This window comes from Anser anser (assembly GCF_964211835.1).
Source record: "Anser anser genome assembly, chromosome: 11".
In the NCBI taxonomy this organism is placed as follows: Eukaryota; Metazoa; Chordata; class Aves; order Anseriformes; family Anatidae; genus Anser; species Anser anser.
The window spans coordinates 19159873-19187567 of record NC_139732.1 but is presented as its reverse complement, the minus strand read 5'-3'; the positions used below and the strand labels follow the sequence as shown (position 1 = coordinate 19187567).

At 37.8% G+C, this 27695-nt stretch overlaps 2 protein-coding genes across 3 annotated transcripts; one reads left to right on the top strand and one right to left on the bottom strand.

The window, feature by feature from the left end:
• Window positions 1–208: 208 nt before the first annotated feature.
• Window positions 209–10763, bottom strand: CENPN (centromere protein N). Its single transcript, XM_083851695.1, has 11 exons — window positions 10493–10763; window positions 10159–10341; window positions 8680–8725; window positions 7906–7962; window positions 7455–7531; window positions 4846–5022; window positions 4017–4118; window positions 3416–3467; window positions 2837–2949; window positions 1772–1895; window positions 209–1488 (listed from the first exon to the last, which is right to left on the bottom strand). Exons 2-11 carry the CDS (start codon window positions 10327–10329, stop codon window positions 1373–1375), a joined length of 1035 nt encoding a protein of 344 aa, XP_083707821.1. The 5' UTR covers window positions 10330–10341; window positions 10493–10763; the 3' UTR covers window positions 209–1372.
• Window positions 10642–24340, top strand: CMC2 (C-X9-C motif containing 2). 2 transcript variants are annotated; one of them, XM_083851700.1, is made up of 4 exons: window positions 10642–10776; window positions 17064–17183; window positions 20925–20996; window positions 22521–24340. In XM_083851700.1, the coding sequence occupies exons 2-4, from the start codon at window positions 17103–17105 to the stop codon at window positions 22593–22595; spliced, it is 228 nt and encodes a 75-aa protein (XP_083707826.1). In that variant the 5' UTR covers window positions 10642–10776; window positions 17064–17102; the 3' UTR covers window positions 22596–24340. The 2 variants fall into 2 exon arrangements, with proteins under 2 accessions (XP_083707826.1, XP_083707825.1); XM_083851699.1 differs by lacking the exon at window positions 10642–10776 and adding an exon at window positions 10862–11158.
• Window positions 24341–27695: the final 3355 nt, after the last annotated feature.

Genomic DNA, 27695 nt, shown 5'->3' with positions numbered 1-27695 from the left:
GTGTCACACAAAACCTGGACTTGTTTCAGACACCTAATGCTGTGCTAAATATTTGGTCAAGATGACATTGAAATCACAGGTGGAAGTGCTAAAAAAAATCTGTCACTAGTGGATAGCCCTAACTTCTTACACACTATATAGAGATGGCAAAATCAGAAATCTGGTATCTGCTATGTCATGTTTCAGTAAGCCATGCCAAACAAACTTCTAGGAGAGGACTTAGTTTACACATTTATTTACAGTTTGAAATGAAAAAAACATTTCCATGCAACCTTTGAAAACAGTTACGCTCTGCCATGAAGGTTTTTTGAGAGACTGTCTCTTCATATCAACATATCTGAAGTGAATTGGAAATCCATGTACACAAAGGACCCTCACAACAAGCTTCCAGGTAACAGAATTAAGAAACAAATATACATTCACTGTAACTGAATCTTCAGACCAAAGCTTTATCTTATATTAGAAATAATACAGCAAATTACATAAAAATATCTATATATAACAAATTACTGTTTACCAGAGCTAAAGAACTCCATTGTAAAGCCATTGGTTGCATCACTGAATGTTGCCATCTCCGTTCTGCAATCCTTACATGCTCAAAAAAGTGGCAGCGTGCAAAGATTGCAGAAGGATCAAGTCTTCAATGAAAAACACACTCTAAAACACAGAATATCTCAAAAGAAAATTATTGCCAGTTTCACTGTATTCCTCTAAGATAATACTTCATAAGATTAATACCAATAGCTATAATTTTTTAAATTAAGTATTTATTGTTGGCTATTGCCCTTGGTGAGTAAAAACACTGAATTTGAATTAAAATACAGTAAAGCTGGATGGAAACTTCTTACTGACTTCTTCATTCCCAGAGTCTCTTCTAGCCCACGCCCTGCAATCATCTTTAAACAAAATTTTCATTTACCAAGACAAAAACATGCCTGGCCAGAAGCAGACTGGTAGTTCCACTTATTCGAATGGGATTATTCACGTATTTAAAATGGTGCACGTGTTCTGTTTCATCGCTGCACTGCAGCAGAAATAAGAAGGCCACCTACACTACCGTAGCCATCTATACCCGTAACAGTAAACTGAACAGCTACACACGTCTTACTATATCTGTATTAGGCTTTAGCTTCTAATAGCAAATACAGGTAAGAGCACTCATCACATTTAAATTTAAAATAATCATGATTTAAACTTCACAAATACCGGCTTTTTATTTTTTAAGGGCTAGCCTGAAGCCAGAAACAAAAAGCTTTTAAGAGAATATCAAAGAATAAGTTAGGATTTTAAAATCTTAAAGTTTATTATTATTTAGATTAATATCAGTAACAAACAAATTGTGTATTTCGATATGAAAAAAATTCTGTTTAAATTAAGGGCGTACAAAGCTTCCTGGAAGGACACCCTTCCTCTCTCTAATTTTAAAATAATTCCTAGCTTTTTGTGGTATGCACGTGAGTAGTGGCGAAAGAGGGGCATCAGCCATACCTGTAGAGAGAAACAGATAATTATAGCTTGACTCAGCCAATATTTACCTTTCATAATTGTCACATAATTGAAAACACAGCTTGAGTATCTACATGCAAACTGTTAAGAATAAATAGGTATGTGTTTAGATGTGAAGTTTTATAGTGGTAACATTTTTATTGTACCAAATTTCTATGCATTTCTAAACCATGCAGACTCTCTTATACAAGGTGCAAGAAGCAAGTAAAATGATTAAAATATTTCCGTGGATTTTTCCTGCATTTTACAGAGTTGGAACACTTACCTGCTGGCACCAAGGATTTCAGTGATTCTAAAAGATCTGGGCTAGAAAACTTGACCAGACATCTGAATGGCTCTCTTTTCTCCAAAACATCCATTTTAGGATCACTTTTAAACATTGTCTCAAGCTGTTAACACAAAATTTCCAGGCAGTATAAGAAATGCATGCATTTTATGCACTTATTATCCAAACAGTGTAATATTTGGGGAATCATAGAATCATTTATATTGGACAAGAAATTGCATTGTCTGTATGACATGACACAGAGGCAAAAACTGTACAGCTGTATACCAAATAGCTTGTACATCACCGTGAGTAGTTACAGCTGTAAGTAACATTTCAACTCAGTTACAATAGACGTATTTAATTTTTATCTTCAAACTTTTTGAGTCAAGTACAAAAGTGATTAGTAGCCAACGAGGTCACAAAGACGTTCTGCAAGTTTCAGCATACTAAGTGTTTATGAAACTACTGTTATCTCTGAGATTACCAAATGAGTTTGAACAGGTTAACAACGAGGTAGAAGAATCACTTTTTTTTTTTTTTAATTATTTCTTAATGGTAACATGATTCTAGTTGGAGAAATATTTTGTTAATAAAATCAGAGGGTGCCACCCTGTGGCAAACAGTTCTCTGGTGGAAGTGACAGCCAGTTCAATAACACAGCAAGTCATTAAGAATCTCTCAGAGTTTCCAATGTATCTGTTTATCAGATAAAATCAGCATTATCCCTGAAGTTAAATGATGGTGTAATATGTAATGTGAGCTTTAAATGTACTTCGAGTAACCATCATTTCTCATGCCTCAAAACATAGCAGGTTTAAGTCTAGTTTTATTTCAAAACCAAGTCAAAATGCATAATTAACAAGGTTGAAAGACTGAAACATGATCTAGTGTTCTGACCAAGTCTCAGTGCAAATCTGTTTCCAATGCTAGTTTTAACTGACTTATTTTAAAATGTCTTCCTTGAAGTTTGAATAAATACCGTATTTATTATTTGCAGCTTAATGTAGCTATAACTATATTAAAATTACAGAAAAATAAAGCAAAATTTATTGACTTCACTACCTTATATTGTGCAAATTCGAGTTTGGGTTGGGGACCATCACCAAAAACTTCCCGATTCACTCTCTGTATTCTTTCTTTCTCACTTTTGTCTTCTTGAATTATCCTTACATCCACTGCAAGGGAAAAAGCAGGGAAGCAAAGAGGAAAAAAATATAATCAGAAACACAAACCAAAAAAAGACAACCATTCCAGCTGATATAAATATTACTTTTCAGATCAGGTGAATGCTCAAACAAAAAATTGGAAATAATTTTAAAGAATTCATCAGTATCTGTTTCATAAGGTAGTTGTTTGCATCACGTTTTCTTTCTTGGTGAGGAATGAGAATACACAAGCTAATAGGAAAGGAGATACTGCTGATTGCATATTCTTGCTTTCATAAACATGTGTCCAATGACAGTCACGGGGGAAATATTTACCTCTCCTAGTGATACCCATATTATCCAGGGATGGATAATATGTCAATGTAACACAAGCACATTCCCTATTATGAATCTCATTTCATAAGCCAGATATTTTAAAGTACAAACCTTACAAGTAATGACATTCAAACTTCTATTTGATTTCAAATACACATACCATTTTCCGTGGCTACATTCTTTTCTTGTTTTGGATAGTGGGTCTGGAAGTTCTGGGGAAAAATGAAAAAGGAAAGAAATAAATAATTTAGTTCACTTCTGCTTTTAGAGCCTTAGCTGAAAAGATCTTTCCAGATTTCTTTTCATTTCTTGTTCTGAAAGTGAGTATTCCAATTTTTGACTACAAGAGTAAAAAGCCTAGCTTTTTTTGAGTAAACAACCCCCATCCTACGATATTTGTGAACATTTCCCTAATTACAAGCCTTACATGGGTGAGCAGAGTAAGCGTCCATTCTAACAGCTTCCAAATCATTACTCTAAGAAGCCTAATGAAACAATGCTAAAAAGTCCTAGGATTGAATTGGTCAGGCACATAGACTAAGTTTAACCATCAGGAATAATAAAGAGTAAGTGGGATACCAAGTAATTACATCACCACTGTAATGTTACCTTAATGAAAAGCTGTCCACCTCAGTAGTTCAATATTATTGTAACTTGATGATCTCTTGGAAGAGGTGAATTTTTCCCCTGCTAGGGGGTGAGAACTAGGCCTGAAACAAAAAGCAAGACTCGTCTTAGGATGTACTTGTGAAGCGGCTCACCTGGCTATATCTCTTAAACACGATATCTTTAAGGGAGTTTAAACAATGACTTCGAAGCTCCATTTCACGGATGTCATGGTAATTGGAAGCAACAACCAGTGCCTTTAAATAAAAATTGAAATTGTTTTAACATCAGCTTTAACCATCACTGTGTTTATAGTATAGAAAAAGATAGTATTTCTAGACATTTTGAGATGTTTTTGTTTCAATGGGAGCAACTGCTCTTTAGCTAGCAGGACTCATGTCTGAAAGATGTTGCATAGATGCTTACAAAGGTTAGGCTAATCTACAAAGCATTCAGGAAATTAACCAAATAAACAGCCTCATCAGATAAAAATACATAAATAAAGCAGATTAATAAAATAATGAAATCACTACTATGGGCATCTGCTAAACAGATAAAAAGGACTACAAACACTGATCATCAGGATTTTACGAAAAAAGTTAGTAACATCGCCTGATGAGCTCATGCATTTAATTCTTGACATTGTTTAACTTCAAGAACTGTTAACTATGTTGATTTAATTTCAACTTCTGTAAGATAATTTAACTGAATATTGCCTAACATTTGATTAAAATAGAATAATTTAAGATCAGCAAAAATCACAATAAACTGAGTTTATTCATGATGCACATTCTGAAGGTCACAAAGATAGAGTCGTGTCCCCCCACCCTTTTTTTTAATTCAAGACCTAAGGGGAGAAAAATCTCATGCAAATTAAAAGATTTCATTAATTGACCAATCTTTACCCTTACTTTTAGAAGCTAACAGAATTATAGACCCACAAGACTGTGGTGGAGTCAGGGTCTACACAGTTTTGTTCTCTACCTGACATAGCAGAGGTAAGTTGCTCTTAAGCACAGAGACAGAAATGAAGACGTAGGGAGTCTGTGAATGGTATACAACGTAGCTGGTTTTGTACTGGTTTGGTTTTGTATATGGTGTTCCCCAGGCAATTCTAATCCAGATTGCATTATCCTCATATTCGCGAAAGCTGATGGTGACCTGAATAGAAAAAGTTTTGCTTGAAATGCAAAATGCACATTCAGGTGTCCAGAAAAATTAAATCATTAAGTCTGCAATCACAAGACCCAACACAACATACTATACCACTGCTTGAATAAGAAACAAATCCCACTAGTGTGGTAAGGACTGTATTTAAATCAAATTTCCACAGGAAAATGATAATCTCACAAAAAGAAAAAAAGTCACCTTTCAAACTGTAGTATGACTTATTTTCCGCCTTCAGAAGAAAATGTATATCAATGGGAACTGAAATAACTTATTACAAAAATCCCGATTCTCTCGTTTGGGAAAAGAGCAACACAACAAAAACGTGTCTATTTAAATGGAGGACAAGTAGCAGTATTTCAAATGTCTGATATTTGAGAAACTAAACTTTTGATCAGCTTAGCTATTTTAGACCTGAACATATTATTTACCACTGTTCAAGAATGCACAGTCAGAATTTTGCAGAGTATTCCTTTTCCTGTTCTTGTAGAACTGCACCTCAGTTACTGTTACTTTCAGCTGCTTTCTACGTTGACTCAGTCTGGGAGACAACAGTGGGAACGCTTCCTTTACAAAAAAAAATTGCTTTGACAGAGGCACACAGTCAAGCTCTTTGTACAAGCAGGTTGGAAACTGAACATGTGGACCAGTATCACCTCTCAAAGTTTTTTGTAAAGTAGGCTTTTTTTCCCCCTTTCTTTAAATGAAGATACTGCAAATCTTATTTGAGCTTTATGAACTAAATATGATTACTTGTTAGTCTGAGTTGTATTTGTTGCCCTCTACTGTTTGCCAGTGGGAATACTGTGTGTCAAGAAGTGATTAATTATTCAGAGGCATTCTTCTGCTCCCTGGCTTTAACAAAGCAATTAAGCTAAAGGAGAGTCTTCTACAAATTGCTCAGTAAAAACAGTAAGATTATAGCACCTCCTTTCAAGATTTTTCTTATCATGCTCATTTTTGCAGTCTCGAAACTGCTTCTTGCTATTGACGGAGATCTTTCAGCCATTGTAATATAAAATGTCACAGCTAAGTTCTCACGACCATCACAAAATTCACAGATTCACAGATTTTTCTAGGTTGGAAGAGACCTCAAGATCATCGAGTCCAACCTCCGACCTAACACTAAGTACTCCACTAAACCATATCCCCAAGCTCTACATCTAAACGTCTTTTAAAGACCTCCAGGGATGGTGACTCCACCACCTCCCTGGGCAGCCCGTTCCAATGCTTAATAACCCTTTCGGTAAAGAAGTACTTCCTAACATCCAACCTAAAACTCCCCTGTCGCAACTTTAGCCCATTCCCCCTCGTCCTGTCACCAGGCACGTGGGAGAATAGACCAACCCCCACCTCTCTACAGCCTCCTTTCAGGTAACTGTAGAGAGCGATGAGGTCGCCCCTGAGCCTCCTCTTCTCCAGGCTGAACAAGCCCAGCTCCCTCAGCCGCTCCTCGTAAGACTTGTTTTCCAGACCCCTCACCAGCTTGGTCGCCCTTCTCTGGACTCGCTCGAGCACGTCCATGTCCTTCCTGTAGCGAGGGGCCCAAAACTGAACACAGTACTCGAGGTGCGGCCTCACCAGAGCCGAGTACAGGGGCACAATCACTTCCCTCGACCTGCTGGCCACACTGCTTCTTATACAGGCCAGGATGCCGTTGGCCTTCTTGGCCACCTGGGCACACTGCTGGCTCATATTCAGCCGACTATCCACCAATACTCCCAGGTCCTTCTCGGCCAGGCAGCTTTCCAGCCACTCATCTCCCAGCCTGTAGCTCTGCTTGGGGTTGTTGCAGCCCAGGTGCAGGACCCGGCACTTGGCCTTGTTGAACTTCATGCAGTTGACCTCAGCCCATCGCTCCAGCCTATGCAGATCCTCCTGCAGAGCCTTCCTGCCCTCGAGCAGATCGACACACGCACTTAGCTTGGTGTCATCTGCAAACTTACTGAGGGTGCACTGGACGCCCTCATCCAGATCATCAATAAAGATATTAAAGAGGACCGGCCCCAGTACCGAGCCCTGGGGGACTCCACTAGTGACCGGCCTCCAGCCAGATTTGACTCCATTCACCACAACTCTCTGGGCCCGGCCATCCAGCCAGTTTCTAACCCAGCGAAGCGTACGCCAGTCCAAAAAAATGTCCAAAAAATGTCACTTTAAAATCAGAAACTATTTTTGATGCCATATTTTAAGGCAAACTCATATTTTATTTCACTCCAGCATAACTGTAAATTTAATAAAACAAATATGCAATAAGTTTTTCCTATTTCTCATGCACTTCTTATCATTCTTACTATTCCCAAATGAATAATTCCGTTTCATTTTGATGCAGATTGTAAGAAAAAAAAAGTATCTCACTAATCTTATGGAAACAATCCACTAACACCCAACCTGTGCAACAAATTTAGAATGGATTTTTTTCTTACATTTTTCAAAGCTGACTGAAGTCGTCTTTTAAACTTTTTTTTGAAATTTGTAAAGTCAAACAAGTCTGTTTCTTCCCCTGTTAAACAAGAAAATAAATTCTGTTTATAAAAAAAAAAGATATCACAGAATTCTGTTTATAAGAACTAGTTAAGAGATATTTTCACAGTTTTGCTGAAACAATATTAAGGAGAAAAATGCTGATGTTGCACAGCCTTTTTAGAAGATCTGTGTATTAAATGAGCCTCATTGTTGATATATATGTAGAGTTATATATGTTACTATTTGATTAGTAATTACTTTCCAATAATTGCTAGAAAGATTAAAATTAAAAGTATTTGAAAAATATTAAAGATAAATCCGTAACAGACTATATCTGTATTTAAAAGATATGGTATGAGGCAGCACTGCAGTAAGCTGCTAAGGACAGTAATAGCAAGGAAAGGTACTTACCTGTTTTTTTCATCTGGTAAACACTCCACACTCTTTTGTTGGGATAGATGTTGTTGTCTAGGAAAAACAGCAATTGCTCAATAACATCATCTATCATCAAAAAGTAATTAAAAGAACAAATCATTTTCTGCTTTTATGACCAGGTCATTACTTCTGATAAGTCAATATAATTTATTCAGCATTCTTAACTACCATCAATAGCAAACCTAAAAGCCAAATACTTTTTTAATTAAAAGAGATAGGAAGATCTCTTGTAATTTAGTTAAGCAACTAATAAAGGATATTTAATGTTTTAAAGAAGCACTTGACCTAAAACAACCAAATATCAGTCTAAACTAAAACTGAGAAGTGCAGAGTGTTATATAAGCCAATGATTCTTCTAATCAAGATAGAAATTAGTATTGGAGTGAAGTTTTCACATGGAGTATTTGCTGACAGTTTTTGGCCATGTCATGCCCTATTGGAGCAAAATGTTGCTTATTTTAGGGTTCAGCGCAAACTGGAGAAGTCTCTACGTTTATAGTTGTGTTCTGGGTGTGACTTACTGCAGTTGACATCTATTTAGAATTTAGGAGAAACAAACATGCTTTTGTTGATTTAGAACTTTGGAAATTAAAAAACAAAAGGTCAGATTCAATAGGATTAATCTAAAACGTCATCTTTTTCCAACAAATGCATCCATGCCTTATTAAGGCACTTGCCATGTAATTAAAGGAGTTAGCAAGTTATTCAATAAAAGGAAAAAGGAAGTTATTTTTATTCATTTTTACTTACAAATTATGTCCAGAATGGCTGCTTGCTTTATGTCTGCAGAATTTTCCTGGAATGAAAAATGACAGAGCATGGTGACTGACCTGCATTTCCAGAATGCTCTATTGCGCTATTTGACGTGAAAAATCTCAGGACAGGTAGTTTAAATCACATTGCACTCAGGTCCACAGCATCCACGCTCTCCTCTAAGACACCAAAGACGGTCCCAATACATACAATACGGTTTTGAGATATCACTAATGAAAGCTATTTTGGCAGGGTTAAGTGTTTCTTCTGCAGCAAGAGCAAGAACATCATCCTTCTAGTCTGATGTACAAGCAATTAGAAAGTAAAATTAAGGGGTATTAATGACGGTATGCAAAGTTGACAAGTATTTCACTGTTGGGAAATTTTAACATGCTTAGTTCTTCATTTAACGTTTACAGCATAAAAAGATATAAGAAACTATGACGCTACTTGTTATAGACAAGTATTTCAAAAACATACAGTTTTAAAATTCTGATCCTAAGAATAACTTAGTAATTAATTTAATCCTTTTGTGGCAAATAATCTCAGTATGAAATTCAAAGAGAACTACACAAAAGCTACAGAATTTAAGATGTATCAATATTAACTGTATCTGTCACATCTGGGTTATGATACTATATATAGTCCTGTTACACTAGAGTCAGAGTACAGAAGTAGCAGATCAGAAAACTTTTCTGCTTGCAGTGCGCAGAATGGAAGTAGTGCTAGACAAGGAAATTTTTCAAAAAATTGAACTTATGAAAATCCTCCCCAAAAAACAAGCAAGTGACATTAAAATGGGAGTGAAAACAAAACAAAAACAAACAACAAACAAAAACACAAGAAACCCCACAAATCTGTCTACGTAATTCACAAGGAGAAGCATGGAAATTTAGAACACTCAAGTGTCAGCCCAGTTATATATAGCCCCAGAGAGCTCTAGACAGAACCATTGAATATATAAAACTGCGGAAATCCTCAGAATTTTATATTTATATGAGCTAACAGCGAGTATATGCTTACACAGCAACATAAGAATGTGATTATAGCATGTCTGATCATTCCTACAGCACTAAAGATGCTATACAGGAGGCTCCAGCAGACAGAAACTGGTGCTGTTACTACCTGTATTAAAGAGATTTTCACTAGCATTATATAAAGAGTAGACATCTCAATTAACGCCTTCATTTTATAGTTTAGAAACATCCTCATTTTTTAATGAGCTGACACCCTGATCTTTAACTACCTCGTGCACCTCAGGGCTCCAAACACGTACTTTCATGTTCAGTGAGGGCCAACCCTGCACTCCTACCAACCGTGCAAAACTAAGGCTGTTACTAGCTTGGCTTGACACTTCCCAGCCTACAACCTATTACTTAATGCTAGGTTATGGCCAAATAAAATCCATTTTAACCACTGGCGTTCCAACACGTGCCCTGCCGGTCGCTGACGGGCAGCCCCGAGGAGCAGGATTACCTCACAGAGCTGCACAACCTCCTGAGAAATGCTGTCTTTGGTCTGACGGAAGTTTATGGCGCCCAGCTGGGTCTCGGACAGAAAGCCCCATTTCCGCAGCACGCCCATGATTTCATCGCGGGGGATTTTCAGCACGGTCCTGCGGATGTACTCGGCGACGACCTCATCCATGACGAAAAACACCTGAAAATTTGAAAGATTCAAGGAAATATTAAATATTTCACCCGTGAGGGGGGCGGGGGGGGGGGGTTGCTGAGGGCTCTGAGCAGCGCCGGCCGGCCCCGCTCCTGTCAGGGCAGAGAGCAGGGGGCAGAAGCCCGGCGCCACGGCTCACCCGCTGCGCCTCAGGCAGCGGGCGCAAGGGGGGCGCGCAATGCCGCCCACCGCAGCACCACTGGCAGCAGCCGCAGCAGCGCGCCCGCCTCGCGCCCCGCCAACCGCCGCCCGCCTTTCGAAGCGCCCAATCAGACGCCGCGCCGCGCTCGGGAGGGCCAATGGCAGGAAGCCCCGCTCCGCGCGGCCCCTTCCCGCCGGGCGCCCTGAGGCGGCTTCCGGCCGGGACCGAGGCGGGGGCGGCGCTGTGGGGCGGTGTTGGGGGGCTCGGCCCTGGGGAGCGGAGTAAGTGCGGGGGTGGCTCTGAGGGGAGAGGCTCTGAGGGGAGGCTCCTTTATAGGACAGAGGGGCCTGTGGGGAAGTGTCTTTGCGCAGCTCGGCCTGAGGAGCCCTGTCCTTGTCTTGGTCCTGGCCTGTGCTGGGGCCGGCCTCTGGCTCTCTCAGTCCCGGCTCGAGGAGGGCTCCCCGTAGCCCCGTTGTTCTGTCAGGGAACAAGGGACTGCCCGTTACAGCTCCCTGAGCTTTTCCTCCCGTGCCCCCGCAGTACTTTAAGGACTCCTGGGAGTGTTGAGAGCTACGGGCTGAAAGCAGTGTGGGGTGTCTCTGGGCCTCTTCTGCGTAAGCCCTGGTAATTAGGGGCAGCAGCGCCTTTCTCCTTATGGCGGAGGTGTGTAACGCTAGCAGCGTTTGCCTTCTGCCAACTGCTGTGCAGCTTCCTTGAGCAGCTCCTGGTGCTCAAGGGGTGAGGCGTTGCGCTCTGATGGGAGCGTGGTCCTCTTCACATGTTTCTCTCACAAGTGGGAAAATGCTTGTACAGTAGGCAAGGAAATTCTGCTAGCTATTAAATTTTGGTCATCTTACCTGCCTGATTGGGAAGAGAATGAAATAGCAATGAAGTGAAGCCTGGTCTGGTGGAGGCAACTGAAGTACAAGAGCAGCTTGCACAAAACAGGAATTTGTCAACAGCGCCTCATCTTTTGGCATACTTTAATTTTATACTCCCTGGGTCTTGTCATTCTTGTCCGAATAGTCTTATTTTCCTTCTGAGATCTAATGTAATAGGTCTGTTAATAGCACAATCTTGCAATCCAGTTTACCTAAACGCCTGAAAACTATGGATGAATGCTCTTCTTGTAAGAAAATATGCATTTGCACAGTTGGAGCTGTAGTACCAAGATAGTGCTGCAATTAGTCTGCCAAGGAACGTGATCTGTAACTCTCTACTTGGTCTCTTTTTATAAGGACTCTTGAATTTGGATAGGGAGAACGTGGGGTTTATGTATACAGGACAGCCAAGCTGATCGCGATCAGTAGCTTTTGAGTATCTAAGAATAAAATGTGATCCTTCATAGTGGGAAGGCAGCAGGAATAGGAGATCACATCAATAATCTCTTGTGATGTAGTGATGTATAGTACAGTGTAACTTACTGTATATTGTAATAAAAATATACCATTAGTTGTCCCTTTGCTACACTGATGTTTGTTGTATGAATAAATCCTTAGGTAATCGATAAGAGATGAAAGTGCCCTACTGTGCTTTAGTTGATCTATTATTTTAGTCAGAAATGAAACCGTGGAAATTACTTGGTATTCAAATTGGCGTTCAGCTTGCTTCATTCATTAGGACTAATGCCTTCTTTACTTGCTTTGGTAAGTGTGAAATTGGGTACGATCTCACTTTAACAGGCATTTACTGCTAAGAGTAACAGGTGAGCATTTATCCTAATGGGAAGGATGTTTAATTGTGGGCAGAAGGCGGTCAAGAAAAAGTTAAAATGAATTTCAATCTTATTTGTCAGACTATTTTCTTATTCTTTAGACTCAGAGAAAGTAAATAGAATCTATAAAGAAAATTGTAATGTGGCATCATTCCCCCACACCCCTTTTTTGTGTTTCCTTGCTGCTTACAAGTCTTCAAAAATATGTATGTAAATTATTAACCCCCCTCCATTCTAATATGTGATATTGGAAGACCAGTGTGTGGTTTTGAGGACTGAAGTTTAAGAGATTGTGACTACTACTTATAAGATTTAGCCAAAAGTTATTTATTAAAGTGAAGGTGTTTATTCACCATGTAATTTATTGGAAATGTTGGCGAGCTAAGGGTCATTCTCAGCGTGCCTACTGGCAACGTAAGAGTAGCAGCATAGAATGACACTAGAATACCCTGATCTAGAAGATGTTAACTGTTACTGAAAGCTGAAGACAGGGTCCTTAGATCAGAGTTCCCCAGGTTTTTGAATTCCTGTTAATCAACTGTGATTTCTCACTTCATTGAATCTTCTGAGTACTCTGAGCTATCATCAGAAACATTCATAAGTTAATGTCTATGACTGATAATACTAGGAATGCAGAAATTGTGATCAAATGATCCAGTAAAACGGGACAATGTTGTGTAACTGAGAACTTGGGACCAAAATGTGAGGGCTTACTTGACTTGGACGGTGAAATAAAGTGCAAAATGAATGTTACCCATGGGATACAGTGGTTTTCTGGGAGTCTGTGGGTCTGCTTGTCTTTCCCTCCTCTGTCAGTATATTCTTGGTCGCACTGCTGCCCTGTGGGTGTTATTTGAGTGTGTGCAGCAAATGTAAGTGTTTTGTGGTGCTGTAGAAAGCTCAGTGCTTCGGGTTAAGGATCGTAGTGAGTAATGATGAGGATGCAGTTAGCTGTAGTTTTCATCTTCAGTGTTGACAAACAAGGATTTGCGTTTTACTCTAAATAGCCTTTTTTTGTGATCGCTATGTGAATTTCTGCTTCTTTTTTTCTTTACTATTGTCTTTGGAAACTTGGAAAAAATAAATAAATGACTTACATGTGCAACTTTTTAAATGGAAAAAATTCCAAAATTTGGTTTAAAAAAATAGCCTTTTAACACATTCTAATGAAATATGGAAAAAATCTGAGGAAAACGTTTACCTAAACTGAAACTTCAATAGTTTTCTCCTAAACATGGAAATATTAAGCATTAAGGTAATCAGTGAGCTTAAAAAGGCAACCTCATCTACTTTTGCTTCTGCTTCAGGGAACTGATTGGTTCTTCATTATGGGAGATTCTGGGAAAAGGAGAAAGAAACTGTAATCTTTTCTTCCCTTGATTCCTGATGTGCTAGTCTTACGCTTCATTTGGGAAAGAAGAGGGAATGTACAAAGCCCCTTCCTTCTCCCCACGTCTAGATATTTCCTGTAAGGAGGTCAGGAGAAGAAGCTAGCGACTGGAGAGCAACAAGCACTTCATCCTAGATCTTGTTGTCTTAACAGGCGTGTGAGTGAAGTGCATGCAGTGTTCTTGGCCTCTTCTTTTGGGACAGCCTTTTGGTTCCCGACTACTGGCTAGGTATCTGCAATTCCATAATACTTGCACATTCCTTCTGTGCATTAAAAATCAATATTTGACATATTGAACAAGCGTGTAGATAGGTTTTAAGATTAGGGATGGGTGTCAATTCTCAATAATTTATATGGTGGTTCCTGTTAGGAAGTCTTTAGTGATTTGATATACATAGTACTCAAGATGGCTTGGGTGAGGATTATCTTCCAGGTGTTATTTTTCTAAGCAAAATGTGTCATCACTGGAAATTAAGTATCATTGTCAGAGATGCTAAGGCTTTTGATTCTTTAAAAATCTGTTTTATATTGGAAATCATAAAGCTAGAACATCCTTTATTTTCCTCGCTTTAAGATGAACTGCACTTTTAATTCTTTTTTTCCCTGAAGGATAGTGTAGATTTAGAAACTGGTTGAGGAAGTTGACAAAAGCAATCGTCTTTATCCATCTCTTCCACCTTCGGAGGCTAATAGTTTATAGAAATTTGCAGTTAGTTCTTAGTTCTTACAACAGTTCAACCAAATCATTTAGCTAAATTTATACTGTAATTTTTAACAGGGAAGGACAAACTGCAGAATTCAGAATCTCATATAAGACACATTGAAGGGCAGAACACTTTTTTGCGACCCAATGAAATATGTCCACGTGTTTGTGTAGAAGGTTCATCTAAATACTTCTCTCCAAATATTTGCTTCAGATATTAATGTTTACTTAGCATTCTACAGTCCATTTTCCTCTTAAAATAATTGCTGTATTTTCCTAATATTTTTCCTCTACTTTACTGCTAATATTTCTTCTACAGCAATTTCATGTTTATGCTGACATTCTTTATCCAGCATTTCGGTTAATAGTTTCCTCAGAGTGATTTATATGGCTTTTTCCCAATCTTTCTGCTTACTTTTTTAGTACTTTTTCATACTTAGTGTCCTTATGAGCTATCACCTATATAAAATTCTGTCCATGTGGACTTAAATTTTAGTAAGATGGCAACTTGCTATCTTCATTTTATGTTACAGCATTATTAAAAAGCAACTAAGGAAACCAACAGCTCATACTCTCCTTTATCATACATATTTTTGTTACCCTTGAAACTCTTTTTCTCTTTTAGTCATTCCCCTCTGGCAAAAACATTTTAGCCTTATGTGATCATTTGTAGATTGCTGGCTCACCTGACACTCCTAAACATAAATATAATATTTAGCACTGATAACACTGTTCAGTCGTGAACTTCAAAAGTACTTGAAGGCTCCAGGTAAGCCTTCCATGACCTCTGTAAGATGTCTTATTTTAATCCCTGGTAGCCTACATGAACTGCATGCTGTATCTGGTAACAACTGGAAAGATCTTAATATTTGAGTGTAACATGAAAAATAAAGGGGCACTGACCTATGTGCGAACTGGTGTGGCTTCTTGGTCTTGTGACCTGTAAGAGGTGCCATTGGGGATTCATTTGGGTCAAGTGTCATTAGAAGGCTTTTAACTGATGAAATACAGCTATGATAATTGTTACCTGTTTGTGGCATTGATAGCTTTTCTGAGAAAACTTTGTGCACATGGCAGTGATTTCTAATCTTAGTTTAGAAAGAATGATTTTCCTTGAAATGCTCCCTTTGACTTTCTGGCACGTGGTGATGTGCATGTTGCCTGTTTCTCTAGAGCGTTACCCTTGCTTTCTTCTTCCGAGACAGCCAGCTCAGATGACAGTTTTAGGAAGAGCGGTCAGAGGCTGAATGATAAAGAGGTTTAATAATCAGCCGGGTTCGTACGTGTTAAAATAATGTGCAGTCATTGAGCAGGTCACCCTCTCAAGGGAATGCTAACTTTGGTGCTATCAAAAATTCTACTGATAAATTTAAAGCATATTGACTTTGTGTGGTGTGCAATCAAAAGCTGGTGGCAATAACACAGCAGGGTTCTTAATCACTTCGCTGTTACAGTCATGCTCCTGCTGTCATATTTCTAAAGGCTCATTTGTTAATTTATTGAATTGAATGCTTAAGCAACTCGCGTGGTTTCCAGCTTCTGTGCTAGGAGTGCGCGTAGTGTAATGTTAGACTTCCCGATAGCATGGGGGAGAGTCTTGAAATAAATGACTGGAAGTCTGTGTGACGTGATGCCGAATGTATTCTCGTGGGTCTCCAGAGGCTTGTAAACTTGTTTGGATTTTTAAAATTTTGTTTGCTTGTGGGAATATAATTCTTGTTAAGCAGAAGGCATGATGGGAAATACTGAGTAAATTAGTGTAGATAGCTCCTCAAGCCAAATATATTACTTGAGTATTCTAGGAATAGAAGAGTAGATCATAGCTGCCAGCACTGCAGCTGAGCATTGGAAGTTTGCAATTGTAAAATCTGACCTCTGACTACTCATGTTTAGATTGTTTAGTTGGAATGTTAAAACAGCGATGACTGCTTTAGTACAAGGTGTAGCGGTATTTGCCTGATGCTTGCAGCTAGCAAGCTGCTCTCTTTGGGAGGAGGGGGGATGAAAAAAACACTAAATAAACAAGCCAAAAGAGATCTATTTAACTCAGTGGCAGTATGGTTAATACAAGGAGAATTTTGTCAAGATGTCTACTTGTCCTAGTACAAACTGGACGTTTTTACTTCCCTCCCTGGTACAGTGATCTTCTGCAACAAAGTTGTCATATTATTTCAGTCATTGTTATATCACATTATCATCCCTTGCAGCAAAAGATCTTGAAAATTACTTCTGGGAATATATATATTTTTAAATGGAACAGATATAATTTTAAAATAATATTTTTAAAAATAATATATATATTAAAAAAAAATCTCAAATTTGCTCCTGCCTCATAGAGCCCTGCAGAAGAGGACCTGGGGGTCCTGGCTGACATGAAGTTAAACATGATTTAGCAGTGCACCCTTGCGGCAATAAAAGCTAACAGCATATTGGGCTACATTAGAAGCGTACCTAGCAGATCAAGGGAAGTTACTATTCCCCTCTTCTTGGCGTTCTTGAGGCCACATCTGAAATACTGCGTTCAGCTTTTTTGATCACAAAGAATATAAACTCCCAGTTAAACTTTAATATTTGGGCTCTGCAGATAAACAAAAGGCATGTGCTGGTTTTACTTACCTGTGTAATATGAACTTTGCATGTTAAGCAGCATTTTTTATTTTTTTGTATAATAATATGTGATAATTTCTTCAGTGGTCAACTTGAACTCTTATTTATGCTTTTTTATACTTATACATATTTTAATATCATTTAATCTTCTCAGATTCTTGGCCTTGAACTACTAACATCATTGCTACCTAAGATGCATCCAGACCTGTCTCCTCATCTGCACACTGAAGAATGTAACCTAATTATCAGTCTGCTCAAGAAATGTCACAAGGAGGTAAGGAGTTCTGAGCAGAGAAAAGAGTGGGTGGGATGGGAAACGAGTGTCAGATAAATTAATGAGAGTATTATATGATCATAGAGAGAAAAACCTCCTTTAGGCAGATCAGCCAGGAAATGTAACTAGTATACTTTCACTGGAGAGGTATCTGACAACTGCATGTAAAACTTTGCCCGTGATGTCACTAGGAAATAAAATAAAACTTAAAATTTTCTGTGCTAGTGCTTGACAACTATGGACCTATCTAAAAAATTTAAATAATTTCTGTGCCTTTTAGTACTCTGTGCATGCGTGTTTCTCTCTCAAAAAAGGCAACTTCAAATGCTGTCTTTTTGTATGCTTGCAGCATTTCTGTATTCCAGCTGTCCGCAGGCCAGATGCGTTAGTCTATTTATAAGCAGATGTGTTGACGGGGATCAGGGCGTGCAGCATGCCTTACGTTCAGTGCTTGGAAAGCTAAATGTGAATGGATATTTTACTTCTTAGTAGGCACCTACTAGGATGTAAAGTAGCAAATTGTCTTGAGGCAACTACAGCTCCTTCATTGGTTCAAGACGGAAACTTCCTCTCTCTCATTTAGCAGCCTTTTTAAAAATTTGATCAGTAGTAAACTTCAGATGTAGAAGAGTAAGCCCCTGCAATGAAAGCTATCTGCAGCATTGTGCATTATTATTTATAATACCAAGTTCTCCGAGTTACTCTAAATACATGTTCTGTGCAGATATATTTATGTATTAGTGCATGAAAAGTTAGTTTAATTTTATTTTCCATGTGGACAAAAGTATATTTAAATGTTGGATATGAATACAATATACAATGGCTTACAAGATCACATGTAATCTACAGTATTTTCACCTCCATCTTCAGATATGTTTATAATTTTTCATAATGTGGTTATCTGTTTTGATCAGAACTCCAAATTTATCTTTCCAAAAGTCATCACAGAAAGAAAAACAAGGCTGACAATACATGAAATGAGTGAAGAAGTTTGAGTGAAAGAGGGATAACAACATTTTTGAAGATCTGATTTTAAAGTAGCTAAACTAACGTATAAAAAACTTTAGTAGTACCTATTTTTTTTTATGATTTCTACATGATGACAGTACAGAGAACAGTTTTAGTTGCAAAATCCAGTTTTAATGAGTATACTGTACTGGGTTTGTTCAGCAATTTTACTTTGTTGATCTTTGTTTCTGCAATGTTTTGAAATGTAAGCAACCTTGAATCTGCTAATGACATCTCATACACAGCATTTCTTACACAATTGTCTTTCTGTTCCTATGCTCTACGTAGATATTTTAAACCTAAGATACAGAGTTCTTGGGTAGAACATCTCCAAACTTTAAAATCAAAAGGTATATTAATTGTAAGGTTTGTTTTTCTTGAGTTCTATAGTTTTAGTCTTCCTAAAAATGTTGCTTTAGGCAACTTGAGAGATTGTAGTGAATTTCTTTTTATTAATCTTTTCTTAGTTGAATTTTTTTAAACAACATTAATGTTGTACAGGTGCTTAGTAGCTAGAATTAAGCTTGAAGACTCTTTGTACATTAACTACTATGGTATCAAAAGGATTGCCAAATCTAGTGACTGCCACTGTCAGTTAAGAGGACAATAAAACTCTGATAGGCAATATATATTTAAAATGTTGTCTTGAATTTTCATAATTGCGAAAACACAGCCAATCAGGAAAGAAACTACACTCAGATTTGTCCTGCTTGTTGGTACATACGTAGTTGGGCTTCCTATGTATTGACCTGAATCTACAAATACTCATTTACTATTTGAAAGTAATGGCTGACTATTTTTTTTAAGTGAATGTTAATATACATGTATTTTTAATGTAGCTTATTAGACTACCTTGAGTTTAATAGAGAGCTGGAACTGAAAGTGATTCAAAGGATTCTGTGGCCAGTTTGACTTAGGAAGGTATTAGGAACAGCAATAATACAGTCATGCACGATTATATTCTCTTGTTTTGGTTTGAAGCTCATCTTTTTACATGAAGACGAATTGCTTTTGTCAGTCTTGTTTTTTCCTATGAGAACATATTTGTGCTGGTGCTCTCAGAACAGAAAGAGTGAAGATGGCTTCTTTCACAACCATTTAAAAGGAAGCAATAAGTTTTTGTTTAAAATTGAAAGGAAATGTACTGAAATAGTGTTTTGAAATGGAAGTCACTGAAATCTGAAGAGTGTGATCTTAATTATAGTTATCAGTGACTACCTGCTGTTTTGTCAAAATGCTGAAATGGCCTTCAGCATTCATTATATATCAAGATCCTTCATATATAATTTAAATTAATGTTCCTGAGGGGTGAAAAGCCTTATCTTGAATTGTATGTCCAGTATTTGCATTTTCACAAAAGTCAGTTTGATTTATTTTATCCCTAATCTAGGACCTGCCCATTATATCAAGTCTTAGATCTAGTGGGGAGAGGTTAATGGCATTCCTATTCGATGTCATTATTTTGATTATTTTTTTTAACAGCTCTGCTCTTATGCCAAGTGCGTGCCTTAAAAAGACTTATTTTTATAGATGGCAGCTGAAAGAAATGCATATTGTCTTGCACTCGTATCACTGTAATGGGAGTAATAACTATTTTTGGAAAAACAATTTTCCCCCCCTCATAATCTGAGCCAAAAAGAGTTGACAGTTTAGGAGTCTGCCTAAATAAATGTAGATTCAACTCACTGTATGCACTAGTAAGAGTGGAGTTAGCTTGAAATGTGGAGTGCTCATCTTGAAATTGGACATACTAGTGTGAGAATAGAATAAAATATTAAATCTGCATTGGCTAAAATATAAATGTTTTAAAAGCAAGATCAGCTTGAAGTAAAGTGACCATTTATCACATGCAACTGCTTCAGTGTCATCTGATGCCCTTTATAAAGCAGAGAGGTATAAACAAGCTAATTATAGCACTGCCATAGTTAAGTGTCTGTCATAAACTTTATTAACCCACTCCTAAATTCAGTCATGTTCTATTGGCAGACATCTGTCTTTGCCCACTATTTGAACTCTTAATAGTGTTCAGCGTGTTTCTATAAATCCATCTAGCCTCTCATCAGCTACAGAAACGTGCATCAGTTTCCCTAATGAAAACTAGGTAACACTTAAGTATGCTCAAGGCGTATAGTTGAGCTGTGTCATAAAGATGATAAATGTATCCTTTTCAGCTTTGATATTTGGAGAAACATTAACCATCCTGTTTTTATACTGGTTTTAATGTTTCAGTCACTTAAGTCTAGTGGCTGCATCTTTTGGACCCACAACATGTTCTTCACATAGCAGGGATAACGAAGCACCGAGTTCTTTGCCTCCAGGATGCCTGGAAATCTTCCTATGTCTTTATAAATCACAAATGAGTTCAGAACGCCAAGTTTTTGTATGTTAACAAAGCCAGTGCTAATTGTAAGACTGATTCCTAGATCAATAAAATGTATGCTCTACATTTAGACTTAATGGCTCCAGTGTAGGTATCATATTTCAGTCTGATAATACAACATGGTGAGTACCTTAAACTTTCAGCAAGATAGGGATGCTTCAAATGATGTTTAGAAGTACCTAACATCTAGCTACTCAGTAAAAAAGTTACAAAGCATCATTTTTCAGGAAAAGAGAAGTGGAAAAGACAACCAGGATATATTGCAAAATCCAAGTGACTTTTAAGAAGCTTAGTGCTTCAGAGGAAGAAACCTTTGAATTGTATTTTTTTTTTTCTTCTCCCTAACTTATTAGCACAACATTTTGAAATTTTTTGGCCATTGCAATGATATTGACCGTGAGATGCGGAAGTGCCTAAAGAAAGAGGTAAGAAATAAACAAGTTAATAAAAATTAAATATTTAATACAAGAAATTTTAAAGTCCGTGCAATAGAAATTATTGTGTTTTACTAAGTAGTACAAAGCAATAAATAGGCCTTGATTCGATATGTAAGCGCATTCTGGAGTGAGCTCTTGAAACCTCAATTATACTTTTACCTGACAAATTTAGCTAAAAAAAAATTGCATTAACAAGGCCCAAAATGATGTTGAGATCAACGGAACATGCATCTCTGCCTTTGCTTGCTACTTTTGGCAAGATTTGACACAGGAAGTAACAACCGGGATCACAGAGGATGCTGTTACAGTCAGTATTTCCCTGTGAAGATGTAAATATATGTGCTGATGAGATTTCCTTACAGGTTTTACTATTTCAGTGTTTTTCTTGTCAGATTAAAAATCTTGAAATAATTGCAGAGTACAGCTCAGAATGATTGCTTCTTGCACAAAACTTTGTGCAATAATCACTTCTTGTATTTCCTGAAACCGGGTGGAAGTGTCAGATACATCATTAACACGTAGTGCAGCTTGGGTGGGTCTCAGATGCATCATTACATGTTGTGCGGTTTGGGTGGGTATCTGGCTTTAACAAATGGCATGGACTGTTTTTGGAGATACAAAAATAACCAAATACTCAGTTTTAACCAAGCAAATACTGCAAATAGAAACTGACACTTCACAGGTTCCTTCTAGCCAGAACAGTCTGGGCCCCTCTCTTGCTGCTCCTCCCTCGATTGGTCTGTGGGAATTAATTTCATCTATACTTGTGTCAAATTCCATTTTTCACCCTGTAAAAACTGTAGCACAGATTTGGAAAACAAAGTTTCTTTCCTTGTGACCTTATGTTTTTTTTCTTCCATTGAAGCCGTTATGTTAAAAAGACTTCTTGAAGGCTATGTTTGTCTGCCTTCTTAAAATACACATTAGTATGGTATTACTATAAAGAACCTGAAAGGTTGTTCGCAAGCATAGAATAGGTACAATTGAAATTTCTGAAGATCCATTGTTCTCATTCTACTTTAAAAAAAAAAAAGGGGTTAGTGAAAAAATAGGTTAAAAAAATAGTCTGACAACAAATTCTTTTTTCAGAAGGCAGACACACTTGCATTAGTTCATATCTTTTAAAAGCAAAAGAGCCTGACCAGTGCTTTAGAACAGCACCAATGCAACTTTTTTCCTAGTTCATATGAGAAGTGTAGCTGTCATACTTAAGATGGATATGTAATTAACTTCCTCCGTCAGATTAACTGATAAGATTAACTGAATCTTCTTTATTAGAATGTTCTAATACTATTTAGCTTAATAAACTCAAACTTAGAAACAAGTATTTTAATCAAATAAGTGTTAATTTTGAAGCAAAAATGAACGAATATAGAGATATCAACATGAACTGCATTTCTAATATATCAAATATACTGTTTCTGTTCCTGAGTAATAAGTCTACATTTTAAAATTTGACTTATCTGTTTAATGATAATAGCTGATCTATTATTTACCTTATCTTTCTTCCAGTATGAAGCAAACAGGGTCAAGAACCAGGAGACGCGACGGAGAATAATTAATGCTAATAAAAACTCTGAGAAGTGAGCTGTACTGTAGCTGGACAGCTGCATCTTGATAGTGACACTCGCATAAAAGTTGACAGAATATTTCTTTCAGATCACCACTGTTGAACCTATTGTTTGTGACATGATGGAAAAATAAATGTACTTAAAACATACTTATTCCTACAAAGTCAAACTGAATGTGGAAAAAAAATGAAAATAATAAATGATCACCCATAAATTAATTTTTGACCTTGAAAAGAAAATTATTGTGGCAATTCTTTGTTCTGGCATAGTTTTGTTATGACTGTTAAGTAACGATGAATCAGTGTGTGTAGAGTATTATGCATTCAGAGCTGCTATATTCCCAGCCTTGTGTTGAGTTGCATTTATTCCTTCATGTTTAGCAGTTCCTTTCATATTTTTCCTGCAGAACACTGAATGACTTTTCATTCGCTCCTTGTAATGTTGTGATAACGCTGCTTAAATGAATTATTAAAAATACATTTTAAAGCGACATGGCTCAAAATTGGAAGTGGCCTATCAAGCAGTAATTGGAGTTCTGGTATTTTTATTGGAACCAAAATCATGAAGTGACCATCTTCTGTTGAGAACATTAAGAAGTCTTTAGAAACTCAGAATGGACATTTTTCAGGGGTTTACAGAGCATCGCCTTGATTTTATGCTGAACGTAATCAGTTTATGCTGAGTAATGTTGAAGAGGAGCACTGCCAAAAATACAAGCTACATTGTTCTTCCACATACGCTGGTTCTTAGGGGGAAGTTAAGTTATGTGCAGTGTGCTGTAGGTGATCCTGCTTGGCAGGAGGGTTGGACTAGGTGATCTTCAGATGCCCCTTCCAACCTCAGCCATTGCAGTGATGGAGCTGCTTTTCTGTGTGTCTACTTATTTTTAAATGACTCTTCTGTTTTGCCTAGCAAAAAAAAAAAAAGCTATTAAAAAATCAGTTTTATTGAGCTAAATATAAGTGTCTTGAACGCTTTTGAAGAAAGAGTGCCTATTCTCCAATGAATTCTACAGTTTGTTATAAGAACCATTGTTGATGCACAAAGTTATTCATGCATCTATTTTTTTTGGAACAAAGCTATATTTTGTGTTCTATTTTGAAAGATTACTTAGAAGGATTTTACTTATTTTTCAATACCTGGATGGATCTGGTTAAATTAGTAAAAACTTGACCACAAGTGTGTCCTTGTAGAAGGTGAGAGAGAGAGAGAATTCCAAGAAAAACTGAAACAACTACTGCTGCGTGTTTTGATGTGCTCTCTGTGTTGTTAGAATAAGTAAATGATGCATTATGTGAATTAAATACTCGAGTGGTTGGAAGTGGTGCAGTCTTTTTGTTGGTGTTTTAAGAATACTCTTGAAGACTTTATGGTAAAGCTCCCAAACTGGGAACACTGAATCTTTGATCCTTCTTCCATTTGTGATGACAAAAATCTGCTTCAGGCAAGCTATTAAATAGGATTTGGTGTTGCCTGTAATCTATAAATAAATAGAGAATTGTCCTAAAGATTAGGTTGAGAAGCTGGTATCTGAGTGCAAAAGCACTGAAGCTTTCTTTTTTCTTCTTTCATCAGCTTCTGTGAGTCCAGATCTTCCACTAAATAGCAATAAAATAATAATCTAAACCACATAACATAGCTCATTAGTCACAATCATATTTCCAAAGATTAGTGTGCTTAACAAATGAAAGCCCAAGTTTCTTGCACAATTTATATTGATGCTTTAAACTACGCTTAACAATAAATATATTTTACAGATAAGCTTTGTGTAATGAAAGTATGATCACATTCATCTTTCTGGTTTTCTTTGCTAATTCTGTATGAATAGTGTGATTTGAGACCATCCCACACTCCTGTGGTTTTCTACCTTTTTTTTTTTTTTTTTTGAGGGGGTTTATATTGCAAAGTTGAACATGAGGCTGAGAAGTACTAGTGTAATAATATTTACAATTTATCTGCTGGGGAAAGAGGGTAAGGGTTAAATGGTAAATATGGTTGTTTTTGTTTGCTTCCTGAAGTGAACTGAGTAGTGATTAGGGGACATGTTGGGTGAAATAAACCTTATCTATAAGGACTTTGAAGCCAACTTGTTGTGATGTCTGTTATGCCATAGAGAGGTTTTCTCCCCATTGTTCTTTCTGAAAGAGTAACTTTAAGAGAGAAGAAAAGAAGCTTGATGGGGCTTTCTGTTGCATCATGTGAGAAGTTCTTGGGCGTTTCATGTAGGAAAATGAAGAAGGGGGAATAAAAGCAGAGGGCAAACAGCAGCTATGATACAGACCTGGCCAGAGCAGTGAGGTTTTCAGATCCAAGAGCCAACACAAGTCTGCAGAATTCAAGGATGGGAGGAGTACAGAGCAAGAGAGTGATAGCACTGCCCAGTAAAATCCTTTCAGCTCTACCAGAGACACCGGGTAACTGTGCTACCAGCGGTAAAAATCTGCTGCTCTATTGCTCACGTTTGTTTCCAACTCCTCCAGAAAAGAACCTAGTGTGAAGCCATAAAAGAGGACATTAGCAGCAGGGTGGTAAAGAAGTTCTTAGAGTATGCTATTTCACTGGTGTATCTCTTCCTCAAGCTGGGTGGACTTTGTCTTGCTGGGAAATCAAATGCTGACATCTTTTCCTTTTCTTTCAGTAGAAGGAAAGTCTGCTGACCAGCACCGGCACAATGCACGTACAGCAGGGCTAGTTCCTGCTCTGGCGTTAAACTCTGCCTGCAAAGAGCACTGTACTGGTGATCAATTCTATGGGGAATAGTTTAAAACATTAGTTGTCTGTCAGGGGAAATTAACGAGAGTTATATTCCAGTGAGTGCTCAGCGGCCAGCTTGCTGTAAATTAACTTAGGGCACCATCTGCAGCGAGTGCCCTGGTGCAGCAAAGCTTGCTTTGCCCCACAAACAATACCAGAGCATAAGCAGCACCTACTGCATGTGTGTCCGTGAGCTCCATGCTGATACGGAGATAAGAATTCGGTACATCCCTGTTTATCCAATTTAACTTTGATCTGTGCTTTCCTGTAGTTAATTCAGTAATTAAGTTGGTAAGCTGTAATATTGGCTTTCATGTATGTGATTATTTATACTGTTTTACACCTCATCCCATGTATGACCTCCATCCTTTTTGGCTAGTTTTTTGGACTTTTAGATGTTTGAATTGAAGGGCCAAAATGTGCCGTGTCTGCATGGTTCTTGTATAAAGGACAGGATATACAAATATCCTGTATATACAACAGGATTTGAACCTGGTTTTACTGTTAAGCTGCAGCATTATCTGAGTATTAATATATTATGACCATAGTGTTTGTCTTTTCCCTTTTTCAGTCTGGTTGGTAACACCCTCAGGTAATTAAGGCAGAGCCATTTGTTGCAGATAAAGCCTATCTGTAGTTTCTAGATGTTGCAGGAGAACCTAGGTTGAGTTGAGCTGACCATTTTTACAGTTTGGGTGAGGACTGTAGTCCTGCGAGTGTTCTGGCCCTTGTCATTTTCTCAACTGATACGCTGGCTATTCAAGCAGTTAGGGTAATTGCTCACAAACAGTGATAAGTCGATAGTGAATTTCATAGCTATGCATAACTTCCTGAAAATGAGGGTGCACTCAGAATCCGGTAAGAAATGTAGTCTTGATACACACCACACAGGAATGATTAATATGAGTAACTATAAAGCTGAAGTATGCAGTTGAAAAGTTGGAATTACGCATATTCTGAATCATTGTAATGAGTATTTCTAATGTTATTTATACACTTTGCTAAAGCTTTACACATGAATAGTGACTTAAACAGTCAGGGGTTTCTTAGTGCTGGCACTGCCCATGTTTTAAAAGAATGCATGACATCTAAGGTAAAATCTGTCTGATATAAATGAAAGCACGGTATGGAATACCTAAAATGATGTAAACAACGTGAAAAGTATTTCAGAATCTGACAATTTAATTGAAAATTAATTATTAACACTTGTGCTTAAGCAAAGGGATTCTCTGCTTGGACAAAGTAATGGATTTTAGGACTGTAGATTTACGTTACACATTCAGTGTTATTAACATTCACTGGAGTGAAATATCACGGCAAATCTTAATTGTCCCATGACAACTTAGGCTTATTTTATAGAAACTTGCACTTGTAATTCACTAATGTGAATTCTACTTTGCGTAATACAAGTAGGAGGAAACGTCTTCTTTGCTGGAGGTGTTTGTGTCACTCAGGATAAAGAGGCGTTTGGTCTAACGGCGCTCCGTGGTAGCCATGCTTGCTAAGCAGCAGAGCCTGCTTGTGGAAAGTAAGGTCTACTAAGAAAAACTTTCAAGCAATTACTAAAATCACATTATTTTTAGCCTAAAAATGGTTCTTGGGAACTGTCATGCTTTATTCTTTTGGTCTGTTGGTGACATTTCAGAGGCTGGGGACTTCGATATGGAGCAGTTATGTCAGCCAGTGGGACCTGTTTGTGTTTTTTTGTTTTGTTTTGTTTTGTTTTTTCCAAACAAAAGGTAAGCATGCAGAAAGATCTTTTGGGGGAATCGTTATCTGTAAAAGATCTCACCGATGGCTTTACAAAACTTATCCCCAGAGAACTACTCAGCCATCTAGAATCTGATGATTTGTTTTGGCTTGGGAAAAATTGTCAAATGTCTTAAAGAACAGAGATGCGTGTGACTAAGTTATATTACGGGAACCTAGATAAACCATCCAGTCCTTACATTAAGGTTTGCTGACCACGGGGTCACCCAAGTATTCAGAGGATGGTATCGGTGACATCACTGTTGATGCCAAGTTTTCTTGCACAATCCCACCTTATTATCACCCAGTTTTTTTTTTTTTTTTTAAATTATGTTGCTCCCAGAACAGCACAGTTGAAATAAGCAGATCTGGTTGGTCTTTGTTGTCCTCGGTGTTTCACAGGGCCGTGGCACAGCCCTGGGAACCACACCAATCATGTAAATAATCCTCGCCGGTTGGTTTGGTAGCTTTAGAAGACTACACCTCGCTCCCTCCCAACCCCCAGATTTGTAGTTAGCGCTATAACAGGTATTTTGGAAAGAGCACCGAGGTGCCTGGTGCAGGTGCTCCTCTTCTCCAAAGTTCAGCTAGATGCTTGAACTGGCTGACACAC

Excerpts from the sequence above, each read along its gene's own strand:
- CMC2 (XM_083851699.1), top strand. Across the intron at positions 17,184-20,924 it reads TCAAGAAATGTCACAAGGAG|CACAACATTTTGAAATTTTT; the intron begins GTAAGGAGTTCT and ends CTAACTTATTAG. Across the intron at positions 20,997-22,520 it reads GGAAGTGCCTAAAGAAAGAG|TATGAAGCAAACAGGGTCAA; the intron begins GTAAGAAATAAA and ends TCTTTCTTCCAG.
- CENPN (XM_083851695.1), bottom strand. The coding sequence starts at position 10,329 with ATGGATGAGGTCGTCGCCGAGTACATCCGCAGGACCGTGCTGAAAATC. Across the intron at positions 4,119-4,845 it reads ACTTACCTCTGCTATGTCAG|GCACTGGTTGTTGCTTCCAA; the intron begins GTAGAGAACAAA and ends TTTTATTTAAAG. Across the intron at positions 3,468-4,016 it reads TGTTTAAGAGATATAGCCAG|AACTTCCAGACCCACTATCC; the intron begins GTGAGCCGCTTC and ends ATTTTTCCCCAG.